At 33.4% G+C, this 13,696-nt stretch overlaps 1 protein-coding gene across 1 annotated transcript in view; it reads left to right on the top strand.

The window, feature by feature from the left end:
- The window catches only part of tbc (trabuco), a 222,089-nt gene that overhangs the window by 189,188 nt on the left and 19,205 nt on the right, over positions 1–13,696 (top strand). The window contains exon 2 of the mRNA XM_073977179.1: positions 6,183–6,585. Coding sequence (XP_073833280.1) covers positions 6,183–6,585 — 403 coding nt within the window. The remainder of the gene's footprint in view (positions 1–6,182; positions 6,586–13,696) is intronic.

Here is a 13,696-nt window from a genome sequence, read left to right on the forward strand (position 1 = left end):
AAGTAAAATGGAACAATTAGTTTCCTTTCGCTTATGAAGAAGTCTAAATACCAAAATTCAGCAAACTTAAAAAATACGGAAATTCGGGAGGTACAGTTCCTTGGGGGATATATCAGAACGTCCATCTATACCTAAAAATTTCTGGAAGAAAGTTTTTAGACTCAAAAAAGACTAAATACCAAATTTACAATATTTCGATAAAACCTTCAAAAGTACCGAATATCAAAAGGTACGCTTCAGAATATAGGTACCCGCGGACCTATACTGATAATTCTCTTCTGGAATATTCAATAGTCTCATGGAAGACTAAATAACAAATTTCAGTTTTTCGGTGGGATTTTGACGTCACAACCTTCAGAACTACGAAAATCGGGCAAAGTACCAAATTTCAGACATTTCGGTGGGTTGCTGTGGCCGAAACTTTAAAAATACCGAAAATAGGAAGGTACCGCCCAAGGGGGGCTAAATAAAGCCGTGGACAGTCAAATTTCTGGGAAAAAGTTGTATACCCCAAACGAAGACTAAGCACCAAAATTCACCCATTTCGATGTGATAATGAGGCTAAAACCTTAAAAAAATACTGAAACTCTATTGTACCGTTCTATGGGTGCTATATGAAGGCGTGGACCTATACCGACAATTTTCATATGGAACGTGTAATTACCCAAATGAAGACCAAATATCAAATTTCAGCCATTTCGATGGAATATTGAGGCCACAACCTTCAAAATAGCGCAAATGGGGAGGTACCGTTCTATGAGGGCTATACTAAGGTGTGGACCTATACCGACAAGTTGACGAGCCCTGGAAACGTTTTAAGGACCATGATCTGCGAATTTGCACCTGGAATGTTCGGACTTTTTTAGAGAAGGTGCTATTTACGCATTGACAGATGTACTTGAAAAGTACAAGGCTGACATTACTGCCATACAGGAAATACGATGGATTGGGAAAGGCATCACAACAACACCTAAAGGTGACGTTCTATAGTAGTTGGCCGGAGGTTAAAACATCTGGTCTCTGGCTTCACCCCAGTGAATGAAAGACTTGAAAGACGGATAAAAGCGAAATCAAATTGATCACGTTGTCATAGATGGAAGACATTCATCGAGCGTGTTGGATGTGCGATCGTTCCGAGGAGCCAACATAGACTCGAACCACCACCATGTTGCAGCAAAGGTGCGTAATAGATTAAACGTTGCAAATAAGGTGCGAACAGACACAACTCGGGAATTGGACATCGGTAAGCTGCAATCACAACAGATAGCCACAGAATATTCCACACAACTGGCCCAATTGCTTAATCAAAGCACTCCTCATCCCGATAACATATCAGCGCAATGGCAAATTATTGCCCACTCCATGCAATCAGCCTCAAATACCCATACTTGGATTCCGGAGACCTCCACCAAGGAACCAATGGTATGACCAGGAGTGTCGTGCTGTTACCGAAGAGAAAAATTCGGCACATAGGGCTACTCTGAGAGAAGTCTCCCTTGTCGCGTCTGGGATATTTGTGGAACAATTATATATAGGGCTATTCTACAATCAGTAGCAACGGGTAGCGCACGGTAGAGGTATGGGGAGAAAAGGAGAGAGGAGAAAAAATCGAGATGTACAGGAGCCACAATGGAGTCCGAAAGTTTTACCAAAGAGTGAAACATCAAACCGATTGCATTGGCACAGACACATCATCCTGTAGAGATCAGCAAGGTAACTGATACAGATAGTGTGCTCAACTAAACAGTTGGTATCCGATAGTAGCGAAAACGGCGAAGATACAAAAGATCCAATCCCAGAAGATGGTATTTAATGTATACCTCCCAGCCCATATGAGGCATAATAAGGCAGCAGGAGCCGATGGCTTACCAGCCGGGCTGTTCAAAACCGGGGGCGAAACGCTTATAAGGTGTATTCATCAGCTAATTAGCACCATCTGGCAGGAAGAACGAGTACTCGACGATTGGAACCTGAGCATCATGTGCCCTGCCCACAAGAAAGGAGATAATACTGTATGCTCTAACGATAGGGGCATAAGTCGTCTCCCTATTGCCTACAAGTTAGTGACAGGGATAATGTGCGAACGACTTAAGCCTCTGTTCAATGAAATAATTGGGCCATACCAATGCAGCTTTAGACCGGGCAAATCCACCATTGACCAGATATTTACCCTGCGGCAAATCCTGGAGGAGACCCAAGAGATGCAGGTCAACATTTACTACCTTTTTGCTGATTACAAAGCAGCCTTCGACAGCCCCCTACGTTCAAAGATATTCCAAGCCATGTCTGAATTTGGTATTCCCGAAAATATTATATGGCTTTGTAAAATGACTTTAACTGACACTCGATCCTAAGTTAAAATAGGAAAGAACCTCTCCGAAGATTTTTGTACCAAACGAAGTTTCAGACAAGGAGAGGGCCTCTCGTGTGACTCATTCAACATTCTGCTGGAAAAGGTTATACGAGAGGCGAAGGTCAAAATAAGTGGCACAATATATACAAACAGCCGTATCCCAGCAAAATGTTGGATGCCAAAGATGTCATTCAATCATTTGTGAAAGTGATCTGGCATGTCATCTTTTTGGCATCTTCATCGATGAATTTTATATGAGCGTGGACCCCAAAAGATGCTATTCATTTTTGGATCCAAAGTATGTCATTTACACCAATGCTTTGGCATGTAATTTTCACCAATGCTTTGGCATGTCATTTTCACCAACCCTTTGCAATGACATTATCATTACGAAGAGAGTTTTAACAACGTTGGTTGTGATTTCGAGTCTCCGACAACATCAAGCCTATTGTAAATAATTAATCTTATATATTTAGAAAAACGTGTATAAATAAAAACACAAAATTCATCTCTATTGGATCGATGGAATGGGTTCAAATGCCGATGAAAAGATCGGATTTTTCACGACTTCCTTTGCATGGGTTCAAATGTTGATGAAAAGATCGGATCTTTCACGACTTCATTTGCATTTGTTCAAATGCTAATGAAAAGATCGGATCTTTCACGATTTCGTTTGAACCAGTGCAAAAGATGCCATGAAATCACGTCATCGCATGGAACCCCTTCCTTCAAATTTTGCTGGGATGTTATTGCTTATGCCGATGACATTGACATAATAGGTCGATCGGAAAAGGAAGTAACTGATACATTTGCAAAAGTCGAAAGGGAATCTGCTAAAGTGGGTCTGGCGGTAAACGGCGAGAATACCAAGCTGATGGTGTCGACGAGCAAAGCATAAATAGAGCTCGGAAAAATTGTTGAAGTTGACTCCTATAATTCTGAGGCAGTGAAAGACTTCGTCTTCCCCGGCAACGCCGTAAACACAACAAACAACATCAATTGTGATACTTTGGCTTAAGTAAGCAGTTTAAAAAAAAAGCCACATCTCGTCAAACAAAAGTTACACTTTACAGAACGCTGATACTACCCATGCTGATGTATGGCTCCGAAGCATGGGTACTTGCACAAGCGGACAAAGAAGTGTTTGATGTGTTTGAGAGAAAAATTCTTCGAAAGGTCTACGGACCAATCTGCGTTGATGGTGAATATCGAAGTCGTGTGAACCACGAGCTGTATCTGCTATACAACGACATCAGTATAGATAAATGTATCCAGATACAACGATTGCGTTGGCTAGGCCATATCATAAGAATGAGCGATAATTAACCCGCTAAAAGGCCACATGGTACACGCAGAATTGGCAGAACAAGGAATCGATGGAGCAAATAAATGGAAGAAGAGTTGAAAAGACGCGGTATGCCAGAGAGAGAAGCAACAAATAGAGATAATTGGAGATATTTTCTTAGTTCGGCTTATAGAACAAATGTTCTTTAATGGGCCAGTTAAATAAGTAAGTAAGTAAGCCGGTATTCCATCTGTTCAGAGATGTACCTATTTACACAAGCTGTGAGTATTTCTCTCTCGGCAAGGCCGACTGTCACTATTTGTTATTGTTATATTCCTCAAAAAAACGTTGTCTTAATTTAACTTCAGTTTTGTATTACATCACAATTTTGCCACAAGTTTAAAAAGGGTGCATAGCGTGTGGAAAAAATCGCAACAACAACAAAGTACGAAACACACGCGTTTGACCGCATACACACAAAACAAACTTCGCTTCTCCCCCTGCCAACATTTTTTCAATTTTTGGAAGATTGTTCGCTTAGATTAATCTTCTGTGATTCCCCACGGCGATCATTGGGTGCTTGTTTACATTTTTTTTCTTACATTTTTCAAATGATCGCCGTTGGGAATCACAGAAGACTCTTCTGGAAGAGCAACAGATGATTGTTACTAACTTTTTTGATTTTGTTGCATATAATTCTCATATACACTTTCTACAGAACTTTGATATAAATGCACGTATAATATTATGAGTATTGACAAACCACACATGTCCAGGTTTTGCCAAGTTTAACCAAAAGACAACATAGTGACTGAGAAACAGTACTGAGTACAGTGCCTATAACAAATAACCACAACATAAAGGAATAATTAAAAACCATAACAAAGCAGAAAAGAAAACAAAAGCAGAAAACTAAACAACAAATAAAAGAAACAAAAAACAATTGTTCTATTCTTTTTTTAATTTTTCTTTACATGTTGATCTTCTGAAGATCTTCCAGATGATTAATCTGCGATTCTTCCACGCGATTCGCTTCCCGGACACAGTTACTTTATGTCGGCGATTCGCAGGTTATCATTAGGCGCGCTCTTCCGCGATTGAATTGATCTTCCCCGCGAATCGCAGATTATCTTTAAGCGATTAAAAATTTGAAAAAAATGTTTGCAGGGCCGTATTCTATTACACCACACACACAGCTCTTTCTTATACAACTGCATTCAACATTCGCGAGAGCCCTGTTGTTACTCTCTTTGACAAAAATCATCTATTCACCCATAAAAAAATATTATCCTTGGATCCAAACATTTTTTTGTTTGCAGCCAGTCCCAAACATAAATTTGTTTTGATCCTAACATATATTTTTCTGTGTATACCCGGTTTTCGTCATAACATATTTTTGAGAGATTTCCCAACTGAATTAGTTGCAATTTGGTATTTCGAGTTCCACATGGACAGGAAATATACCTAACAAATGTAGAAGCAAAGGTCCACATTTATTCCGAATGTCCAACATTGTCAAAATAAAAAACTCATAAAAAACCTAAATTTTTCTGCGATTTTATACTTCCCGAGAAAAAGTCTAAAAACGCTGGAAACACTCAATAAAAGAAAAGTAAAATTTCTCAAACCACTGTGCCTCTACATATGTTTGTTTAGCAGGAAATACTACCACACCCTTATTTAATTCACATATTTTAAAATACTTGTTGCATGCGGTTCGCACATAACACGGTGCCTTGAGTGACGCCAAATGCATAATGGGTGGGTTGGTGGAACAGAACAATGGGGTGTGAATTGGTCGTTAGTTTACGTTCATTTGGCAATGGCTGCTTTTGTCAACTGTTGCACATGATTACGCTCAGTACATTCACTTGATTGTCAATAACGATGTTTGGAACAAGAAGTAACTAGCGTAATTTCTCACTCGGTGGGGATTCCAAGACCTAGTTATTTTTGCAGAGTAAATTTTATGAGATTTTTGGTAAGTCAACAAGTAATACAGATGTCGACTGGATGATAACAACAATGGATGGTAGTGGTGGTTGTGGTATGACTAACTGCGGGCTAAGAAGTCCAGGCATGTGCGTGTGGCCTGTTGCTCTGCTCTACGATGTCATCATTTGCTGACGTTGTTAATGTTTGTTTAATGCCCTGCGTAAAAGTTATTTATTATGGCCTGGTGGTGCCGCATAAAACATAATTATGTTGGCATCAACATCGACACAGCTGCCACTTTTGTTTATAGCGTTTGCTGTAGTTGTTGTTTGTTTGTTCTCTACTTCCCTCCTTTTTTTTGATTGGATAATAAACCTTTTATCTCCGGCATTAATATTAAATGGCAAAATGGGGCACTTGGATGTCAGGCTGTCGATAATAAAGCCATAAAATAATGGAAGTGCATAGAAAATTTTCCACGCAGCGAATTATAAGCTTTTTGTTTTGCTGTTTTGTTTGAGCGACCTTTCGAGGAACGCATACATAAATATTTTACAACATGTTGCTAATCGAATTTTGTTTTCTTCTTATTGTTCTTCCGTTTTACAGAGACAGACTTCAAGGAACGCCTCATATCGGCGGTTAAGAAGGAAGTCAAACAGCTGATGGAAGAAGCAGTCACCAAAAAATATGTCCACGAAGAAAGTACAACAGTTACACAATTATGTGCCGCCGTAGAGGCATGTCTCAGTCAAGGCTTACGACGAAGGGCATTGGGTCTGTTCAAGACATCATCGACCACAGCTCTTCTACACAAAATTGCCAAATTTTGCCCCGATGCAGAACACATAAGTAAAATGGTACAAGATATTGAGGCCCAAGATCCCAGTAAACGTTCCTCATCGAGCAGTGAAAGTTTTAATCGCCCGCCAATGCTTAAGAAGGGTAGCAGTAGCTCGGTCACCAGTGTTATGAGTGCAAGCTGTTCGACAAATACATTGGCATCCATGAAGTGAGTTGAAAATATGAATATTGTATTTCATCCAAAAATAGTGGATATTTTATCCACAAAGCGGGGAGATTTTAACTTAAAGCGTGGATATGTTTTCCATAAAGCGTTGATATCTTGACATAATTAATCCCAAAGTGTGGATAATGCATCCACAAAGTGTGGATAATTTATCAATAATTTATTTATAAAGCCTGGATAATTAATAAAAAATTTCCCCACAAAGCGTGCATAATTTATCAATTATTTGTCCACAAATTGTAGATAATTTATCCACAATGATAGGATAATGTATCAATAATTTATCCACAATGTGTGGAAAATTGATCAATAATTTATCAACAATGCGTGTATAATTTACAATAATTTATCCACAATGCGTGGATAATTTATCAATAATTTATCCACAATGCGTGCATAATTGATCAATAATTTATCAACAATGCGTGTATAATTTACAATAATTTATCCACAATGCGTGGATAATTTATCAATAATTTATCCACAATGCGTGGATAATTTATCAATAATTTATCCACAATGCGTGGATAATTTATCAATAATTTATCCACAATGCGTGGATAATTTATCAATAATTTATCCACAATGCGTGGATAATTTATCAATAATTTATCCACAATGCGTGGATAATTTATCAATAATTTATCCACAATGCGTGGATAATTTATCAATAATTTATCCACAATGCGTGGATAATTTATCAATAATTTATCCACAATGCGTGGATAATTTATCAATAATTTATCCACAATGCGTGGATAATTTATCAATAATTTATCCACAATGCGTGGATAATTTATCAATAATTTATCCAAAATGCGTGGATAATTTATCAATAATTTATCCACAATGCGTGGATAATTTATCAATAATTTATCCACAATGCGTGGATAATTTATCCACAATGCGTGGATAATTTATCAATAATTTATCCACAATGCGTGGATAATTTATCAATAATTTATCCACAATGCGTGGATAATTTATCAATAATTTATCCACAATGCGTGGATAATTTATCAATAATTTATCCACAATGCGTGGATAATTTATCAATAATTTATCCACAATGCGTGGATAATTTATCAATAATTTATCCACAATGCGTGGATAATTTATCAATAATTTATCCACAATGCGTGGATAATTTATCAATAATTTATCCACAATGCGTGGATAATTTATCCACAATGCGTGGATAATTTATCAATAATTTATCCACAATGCGTGGATAATTTATCCACAATGCGTGGATAATTTATCCACAATGCGTGGATAATTTATCAATAATTTATCCACAATGCGTGGATAATTTATCAATAATTTATTCACAATGCGTGGATAATTTATCAATAATTTATCCACAATGCGTGGATAATTTATCCACAATGCGTGGATAATTTATCCACAATGCGTGGATAATTTATCAATAATTTATCCAAAATGCGTGGATAATTTATCCACAATGCGTGGATAATTTATCAATAATTTATCCACAATGCGTGGATAATTTATCAATAATTTATCCACAAAGCGTGGATAATTTATCTATAATTTATCCACAAAGCGTGGATAATTTATCTATAATGTATCCACAAAGCATGGATAATTTATCTAAAATTTATCCACAAAGCATGGATAATTTATCTACAAAGCGTGGATAATTTATCTATAATTTATCCACAAAGCGTGGATAATTTATCTATAATTTATCCACAAAGCGTGGATAATTTATCTATAATTTATCCACAAAGCGTGGATAATTTATCTATAATTTATCCACAAAGCGTGGATAATTTATCTATAATTTATCCACAAAGCGTGGATAATTTATCTATAATTTATCCACAAAGCGTGGATAATTTATCTATAATTTATCCACAAAGCGTGGATAATTTATCTATAATTTATCCACAAAGCGTGGATAATTTATCTATAATTTATCCACAAAGCGTGGATAATTTATCTATAATTTATCCACAAAGCGTGGATAATTTATCTATAATTTATCCACAAAGCGTGGATAATTTATCTATAATTTATCCACAAAGCGTGGATAATTTATCTATAATTTATCCACAAAGCGTGGATAATTTATGTATAATTTATCCGTGGTTAATTGTCAATAATTTATCCACAAAGCGTGGATAATTTCTCAATAATTTATCCGTGGATAATTTATCAATAATTTATCCACAAAGCGTGGATAATTTATCAATAATTTATCCACAAAGCGTCGATAATTTATTAAAAATTTATCCACAAAGCGTGGATAATTTATCAATAATTTATCCACAATGCGTGGATAGTTTATCCAAAACGGGTGAATAATTGATCAATAATTTATACACAATGCGTGGATAATTTATCAATAATTTATCCACAATGCGTGGATAATTTATCAATAATTTATCCACAATGCGTGGATAATTTATCAATAATTTATTTACAATGCGTGGATAATTTATCAATAATTTATTTACAATGCGTGGATAATTTATCAATAATTTATCCACAATGCGTGGATATTTTATCAATAAGTTACCCACAATGCGTGGATAATTTATCAATAATTTATCCACAATGCGTGGATAATTTATCAATAATTTATCCACAATGCGTGGATAATTTATCAATAATTTATCCACAATGCGTGGATAATTTATCAATAATTTATTTACAATGCGTGGATAATTTATCAATAATTTATCCACAATGCGTGGATAATTTATCAATAATTTATCCACAATGCGTGGATAATTTATCAATAATTTATCCACAATGCGTGGATAATTTATCAATAATTTATTTACAATGCGTGGATAATTTATCAATAATTTATTTACAATGCGTGAATAATTTATCAATAATTTATCCACAATGCGTGGATAATTTATCAATAATTTATCCACAATGCGTGGATAATTTATCAATAATTTATCCACAATGCGTGGATAATTTATCAATAATTTATCCACAATGCGTGGATAATTTATCAATAATTTATCCACAATGCGTGGATAATTTATCAATAATTTATCCACAATGCGTGGATAATTTATCAATAATTTATCCACAATGCGTGGATAATTTATCAATAATTTATCCACAATGCGTGGATAATTTATCAATAATTTATCCACAATGCGTGGATAATTTATCCACAATGCGTGGATAATTTATCAATAATTTATCCACAATGCGTGGATAATTTATCACAAATTTATTTACAATGAGTGGATAATTTATCAATAATTTATCCACAATGCGTGGATAATTTATCAATAGTTTATCCACAATGCGTGGATAATTTATCAATAATTTATCCACAATGCGTGGATAATTTATCAATAATTTATCCACAATGCGTGGATAATTTATCAATAATTTATCCACAATGCGTGGATAATTTATCAATAATTTATTTACAATGCGTGGATAATTTATCAATAATTTATTTACAATGCGTGGATAATTTATCAATAATTTATCCACAATGCGTGGATAATTTATCAATAATTTATCCACAATGCGTGGATAATTTATCAATAATTTATCCACAATGCGTGGATAATTTATCAATAATTTATCCACAATGCGTGGATAATTTATCAATAATTTATCCAAAATGCGTGGATAATTTATCAATAATTTATCCACAATGCGTGGATAATTTATCAATAATTTACTTACAATGCGTGGATAATTTATCAATAATGAATCCACAATGCGTGGATAATTTATCAATAATTTATCCACAATGCGTGGATAATTTATCCACAATGCGTGGATGATTTATCAATAATTTATTTACAATGCGTGGATAATTTATCAATAATGTATCCACAATGCGTGGATAATTTATCAATAATTTATTTACAATGCGTGGATAATTTATCAATAATGTATCCACAATGCGTGGATAATTTATCAATAGTTTATCCACAATGCGTGGATAATTTATCAATAATTTATCCACAATGCGTGGATAATTTATCAATAATTTATCCACAATGCGTGGAAAATTTATCAATAATTTATCCACAATGCGTGGATAATTTATCAATAATTTATCCACAATGCGTGGATAATTTATCAATAATTTATCCACAATGCGTGGATAATTTATCAATAATTTATCCACAATGCGTGGATAATTTATCAATAATTTATCCACAATGCGTGGATAATTTATCAATAATTTATCCACAATGCGTGGATAATTTATCCACAAAGCGTGGATAATTTATTAATAATTTATCCAAAAAGCGTTTATAATTTATCAATAATTTATCCACAAAGCGTGGATAATTTATCAATAATTTATCCAAAAAGCCTGGATAATTTATCAATAATTTATCCACAAAGCGTGGATAATGTATCAATAATTTATCCACAATGCGTGGATAATTTATCGCCAAATTTATCAAGAATTTATCCACAATGCGTGGATAATTTATCAATAATTTATCCACAATGCGTGGACAATTTATCAATAATTTATCCGCAATGCGTGGATAATTTATCAATAAGTTATCCACAATGCGTGGATAATTTATCAATAATTTGTCCACAATGCGTGGATAATTTATTAATAATTTATCCACAATGCGTGGATAATTTATCAATAATTTATCCACAATGCTTGGATAATTTATCAAGAATTTATCCACAATGCGTGGATAATTTATCAATAATTTATCCACAATGCGTGGATAATGTATTAATAATTTATCCACAATGCGTGGATAATTTATCAATAATTTATCCACAATGCGTGGATAATTTATCAATAATTTATCCACAATGCGTGGATAATTTATCAATAATTTATCCACAATGCGTGGATAATTTATCAATAATTTATCAACAATGCGTGGATAATTTATCAATAATTTATCAACAACGCGTGGATAATTTATCAATAATTTATCAACAATTTATCAATTTAGCAATAATTTATCCACAATGCGTAGATAATTTATCAATAATTTATCCACAATGCATGGATAACTTATCAATAATTTATCCACAATGCGTGGACAATTTATCAATAATTTATCCACAATGTGTGGACAATTTACCAATAATTTATCACAATGCGTAGATAATTATCAATAAATAATTTATCCACAATGCGTGGATAATTTATCAATAATTTATCCACAATGCGTGGATAATTATCAATACATAACTTATCCACAATGCGTGGATAATTTATCAATAATTTATCCACAATGCTTGGATAATTTATAAATAATTTATCCACAATGCGTGGATAATTATCAATACATAACTTATTTACAATGCGTGGATAATATATCAATAATTTATCCACAATGCGTGGACAATTTATCAATAATTTATCCACAATGCCTGGATAATTTAACAATAATTTATCCACAATGCGTGGATAATTTATAAATAATTTATCCACAATGTGTGGATAATTTATCAATAATTTATCCACAATGTGTGGATAATTTAGCAATAATTTATCCACAATGCGCGGATAATTTATCAATAATTTATCCACAATGCATGGATAATCTATCAATAATTTATCCACAATGCGTGGATAATTTATAAATAATTTATCCACAATGTGTGGATAATTTATCAATAATTTATCCACAATGTGTGGATAATTTAGCAATAATTTATCCACAATTCGTGGATAATTTATCAATAATTTATCCACAATGCCTGGATAATTTATCATTAATTTATCCACAATGCGTGGATTATTTATCATTAATTTATCCACAATGCGTGGATTATTTATCATTAATTTATCCACAATGCGTGGATTATTTATCATTAATTTATCCACAATGCGTGGATTATTTATCACTAATTTATCCACAATGCGTGGATAATTTATCCACAATGCGTGGATAGTTTATCAATAATTTATCCACAATGCGCGGATAATTTATCAATAATTTATCCACAATGCGTGGATAATTTATCAATAATTTATCCACAATGCGTGGATAATTTATCAATAATTTATCCACAATGCGTGGAAAATTTATCAGTAATTTATCCACAATGCGTGGAAAATTTATCAGTAATTTATCCACAATGCGTGGAAAATTTATCAGTAATTTATCCACAATGCGTGGAAAATTTATCAGTAATTTATCCACAATGCGTGGATAATATATACAAAATGCGTGGATAATATATCAATAATTTATCCACAATGCGTGGACAATTTATCAATAATTTATCCACAATGCGTGGATAATTTATCCATAATTTATCCACAATGCCTGGATAATTTAACAATAATTTATCCACAATGCGTGGATAATTTATAAATAATTTATCCACAATGTGTGGATAATTTATCAATAATTGATCCACAATGTGTGGATAATTTAGCAATAATTTATCCACAATGTGTTGATAATTTATCAATAATTTATGCACAATGCATGGATAATCTATCAATAATTTATCCACAATGCGTGGATAATTTATAAATAAGTTATCCACAATGTGTGGATAATTTATCAATAATTTATCCACAATGCGTGGATTATTTATCATTAATTTATCCACAATGCGTGGATTATTTATCATTAATTTATCCACAATGCGTGGATAATTTATCCACAATGCGTGGATAATTTATCCACAATGCGTGGATAGTTTATCAATAATTTATCCACAATGCGTGGATAATTTATCAATAATTTATCCACAATGCGTGGATAATTTATCAATAATTTATCCACAATGCGTGGATTATTTATCAATAATTTATCCACAATGCGTGGATAATTTATCCACAATGCGTGGATAATTTATCAATAATTTATCCACAATGCGTGGATAATTTATCAATAATTTATCCACAATGCGTGGATAATTTATCAATAATTTATCCACAATGCGTGGATAATTTATCAATAATTTATCCACAATGCGTGGATAATTTATCAATAATTTATCCACAATGCGTGTATAATTGATCAATAATTTATCCACAATGCGTGGATAATTTATCAATAATTTATCCACAATGCGTGGATAATTTATCAATAATTTATCCACAATGCGTGGATAATTTATCAATAATTTA

This window comes from Musca autumnalis, unplaced genomic scaffold (assembly GCF_047663935.1).
Source record: "Musca autumnalis isolate F117 unplaced genomic scaffold, ASM4766393v1 scaffold_3, whole genome shotgun sequence".
Taxonomy (NCBI): domain Eukaryota; kingdom Metazoa; phylum Arthropoda; class Insecta; order Diptera; family Muscidae; genus Musca; species Musca autumnalis.